Source organism: Hipposideros armiger, unplaced genomic scaffold (genome assembly GCF_001890085.2).
Source record: "Hipposideros armiger isolate ML-2016 unplaced genomic scaffold, ASM189008v1 scaffold_257, whole genome shotgun sequence".
Classification (NCBI taxonomy): Eukaryota; Metazoa; Chordata; class Mammalia; order Chiroptera; family Hipposideridae; genus Hipposideros; species Hipposideros armiger.
In genome coordinates, this window is record NW_017731607.1 from 1,546,742 (window position 1) to 1,550,032 (window position 3,291).

Consider the following 3,291-nt stretch of genomic DNA (forward strand, 5'->3'; position numbering starts at 1 on the left):
TTATTTTAGGACATTCACATTTTTCCAGTTGTTTTCTATAATTGTTTTTCCTCAATGACAGGAGGTCTTCAAATTTTTAGTCTTCATTGTTTACAAAAATTTACAATACCCAATAATTATTTTATAAATTTTTGCAAATATCAGTAGAGACATTAAAAAAAAAAATTCCTTACCCTGAGGAACTAAATGATCGATGTAAAAACGTGCTCAAAGACCCATAAAATATGCTTATAAAATATTGCTATAAAATGGCCATTACCATTTACATACGTATTATACCTACAGATATGTAGATATATATTATGAGCAATGTGTCTATATACATATCATGGCATCTCTGCACATCGGTCTGTATGTGCATAGACATAGATGTGTGAGAGGACAGATGGCACTTTATTTCAGAGGACAGGTTGCTGTCAGCTTCCTTGGGTTCACATCCCAGCTCTACATGGGCGACTTGGAGCAAGTTACTTAATCTCCCAGAAGATAATAGTAGCTATTCCATAAGGTTGTTGAGAGGATTAAATTAGATTTTACATGTATGCATTTAGCACAGTGCCTGGTAAGCCATTAAAACATGGTGGCCATTAACATATCTTTCCTATAAAAGCTCTGAGTGACCTCAGTTAATTCAGAGCATGAGAGCAGATCATGAAATAAAAGTAGCACTATTCTTGAAACTCAAGAAAATCCAAATCTAACTTTATTTTTTCCACTTAATGGCTAATTACTTTGGGGGGGAGTCAATGAACATATTTGGGCATTTTTGAGTTTAAAGTAAGCTAGATGGGGAGAGGGGTAGATCCAAAAAGTTCTTGAAGGTTTTCCTACCTCATAAAACTCTGTTTTACTTGAATTGTGCTAGTAGTCATAATTTTGGAAGCCTCATTCTCAAGTGTTAGAGTACATGCCAGTGATGAGATCAAGTGGACTCCCATGATATCATGGACTAACATGGCTTGAAATTTACAGATTAGGACCTAGAGAAGGGATTGTAACAGAAGATGCAGGGTTGTTTATAATTTTCAAGACTGGCTTTTGCTTTAATACTTTACAGAACATCTTATCCCCTATCGACAACATGCTTTAATGATAGCTCAATAATTTCTTGAAAAAATGCAGCCTGCCTTTCTTTGGGTAAGTGTTGTTAGGAATGGAATTATGCCAAGGAGCTGTCATTCAAAGACCATTTCTTCTGATCAACATTTCCCAGGTGTCCATCTATGCATCCCCAGACAAATGGAGTCAAACGCATTATGCTTTGGAAGCATCGATGAAGCTACTTACTTTTTATGAAAATTACTTTGATATCAAGTATCCACTACCAAAATTGGGTAGGTTCAAATTCCACATCATTGTCTTTATTTTTTCTTACAGAATTTGCTTTGAATTTTTCCTTTATATGTGATTTAAATGAGCACTGAAGAGGTTCACTTAGCCCAGAAAGCAATAATTTGGATCTCAGAGATGGCCCTTGAGTATAGAAAATAAAGTAATTACAAGGAGCCCAAGTAGTGTGGATCATTTCTCTATTTTTTACTAGGTTTAATATTAAAGTAGCTGCATTGCATATTAGATTTAATTGGATGAATATTTTGAAGTATAATATTATTCTATACCTTATNTTAAAATTATTTATGAAAATTATTTATTGTGGTTATACACTTTTTAAATTGAATGGGACCTTCGAACACTTTGATTTGGCGCGTATTTGTACTCAACATGCAGAGACTCTGAAAGACACAGTAGACCCTGAATTTCATTTGATATTTCCTCACTAGTGATGCACTTGCCATTTGTGTTGTTGAACACAATGTAAAATATTTCCCTATTGTTGCTTGGAAAGTAGGACAAAAATAGAGGCTCTCCTGACATTGCTTCAGTAGGATGAACAGCACAGAAAACAGCCGGGAGGGTCATCGTAAGCCAGCAAGTGGCCCTCCCCCCTTTTCCTCTCTGCCCTGCTTAGTGACTGCTCTCTATGGATGATGGGGAGAAATGAGTTGAGAAGCTAGACACTGAAGTTCCCCAGATTTCTGTTTAACGTTGGAAATGGTATTTGCTCCGAAACACTGGCAAAGCAGATCAAGGGGGAAAATGACAACATTCCATGTGACACATATTCCACAGTTTCCCCATGATTGTAAAGACAGAAATTTTATTGGCCTTCTCATTTTCAAGTAAACATGATCTGTTACCTTAACTCCACGTCTGCTTTCCAACAGTATGCTCAGTTAAGGGTAGGTCAGTCTCTTTCCTGGCATCTTCTCATTAATAAAATTTTTCATATGAATAATTATAGAGGGTAAAGTAAAAATACAGTTCATAAAGCCTTTTAATTAAAATGTGATGCAGACATAAATTGCAGATGTGTTATATTAGAATTTAAATGTTCTATCTTTAGAAACCTCAGGTAACTTCTCACATTTAGGAAAAACAAAAACAAATGAACAGTGAAATATTTAATACCATCTTTGTATGGCCTCCGTTGGCTGGACCATTTCTCTGAATCATGCCATTTTCAGCAAATATCGGCTTATCATTCTGCTTTTCATTGACATGCCAAAAAAGGAAACTTTCTTGGTTGGCCAAAAAAGGAAAACTAAAGTAATGCTACAATCATACTCTCTGGATGATAGCTGCAGCACTTAAGATGGGTTATGGACTGGTGGGAGGAAGTGACACATACTAAGTTCTTAATTTGTTTAGTTAAGAATATAAGATTTAAGGGAAGTGAGGTGGCCAGCAAAGCACTAGTAGGGGCAGCATATCTTTTGGGTACTTCTTTGTCCCCTCGTTCTTTAAAGGAACACGTACCTGCTGGTAACACTTGCTATATGCAAGTAGAGTCCTGCCAATATTGAGAAAACAGCTACATCTTTGTCTAGCAACGAGTGTTGTATACTTGGAGCTTACATCACCATCCTGGATGAACTTACACGAATGCCCCATACACTTCCATTTAAGGCAGTGTTAATCTACATGGGTCAATCTAGGTTCCTCCATGGGCTACATCTTTATCTGAGGGGAAAAATCAGAGGGCACGCCCATCTGTCTCCTAACTCCCTCTGCCACCAGCTGTCTAGTGTCACAGACTCTCATTTTCCCATAGTACCCAGCCTTGCCCCCTCCTCCTTGTACTCCTCCACACACTTGACTAAATGGTTTTAGAGTTTGGTCAGACAACTACAATCATAATGCCCTCTCCCCCGCCCCAACCACAACCCTCTACTCTGCTAGGAGTAGGTCCCCAGAAAACTCTGGTTGAATCAGACTCATAAAAAAAAAAAA

At 37.3% G+C, this 3,291-nt stretch overlaps 1 protein-coding gene across 1 annotated transcript in view; it reads left to right on the forward strand.

Moving 5' to 3' along the window:
- Nucleotides 1–3,291, forward strand: part of ERAP2 (endoplasmic reticulum aminopeptidase 2) — a 43,682-nt gene that overhangs the window by 10,220 nt on the left and 30,171 nt on the right. Inside the window, 1 exon segment of the mRNA XM_019656272.1 lies at nucleotides 1,214–1,334. Coding sequence (XP_019511817.1) covers nucleotides 1,214–1,334 — 121 coding nt within the window.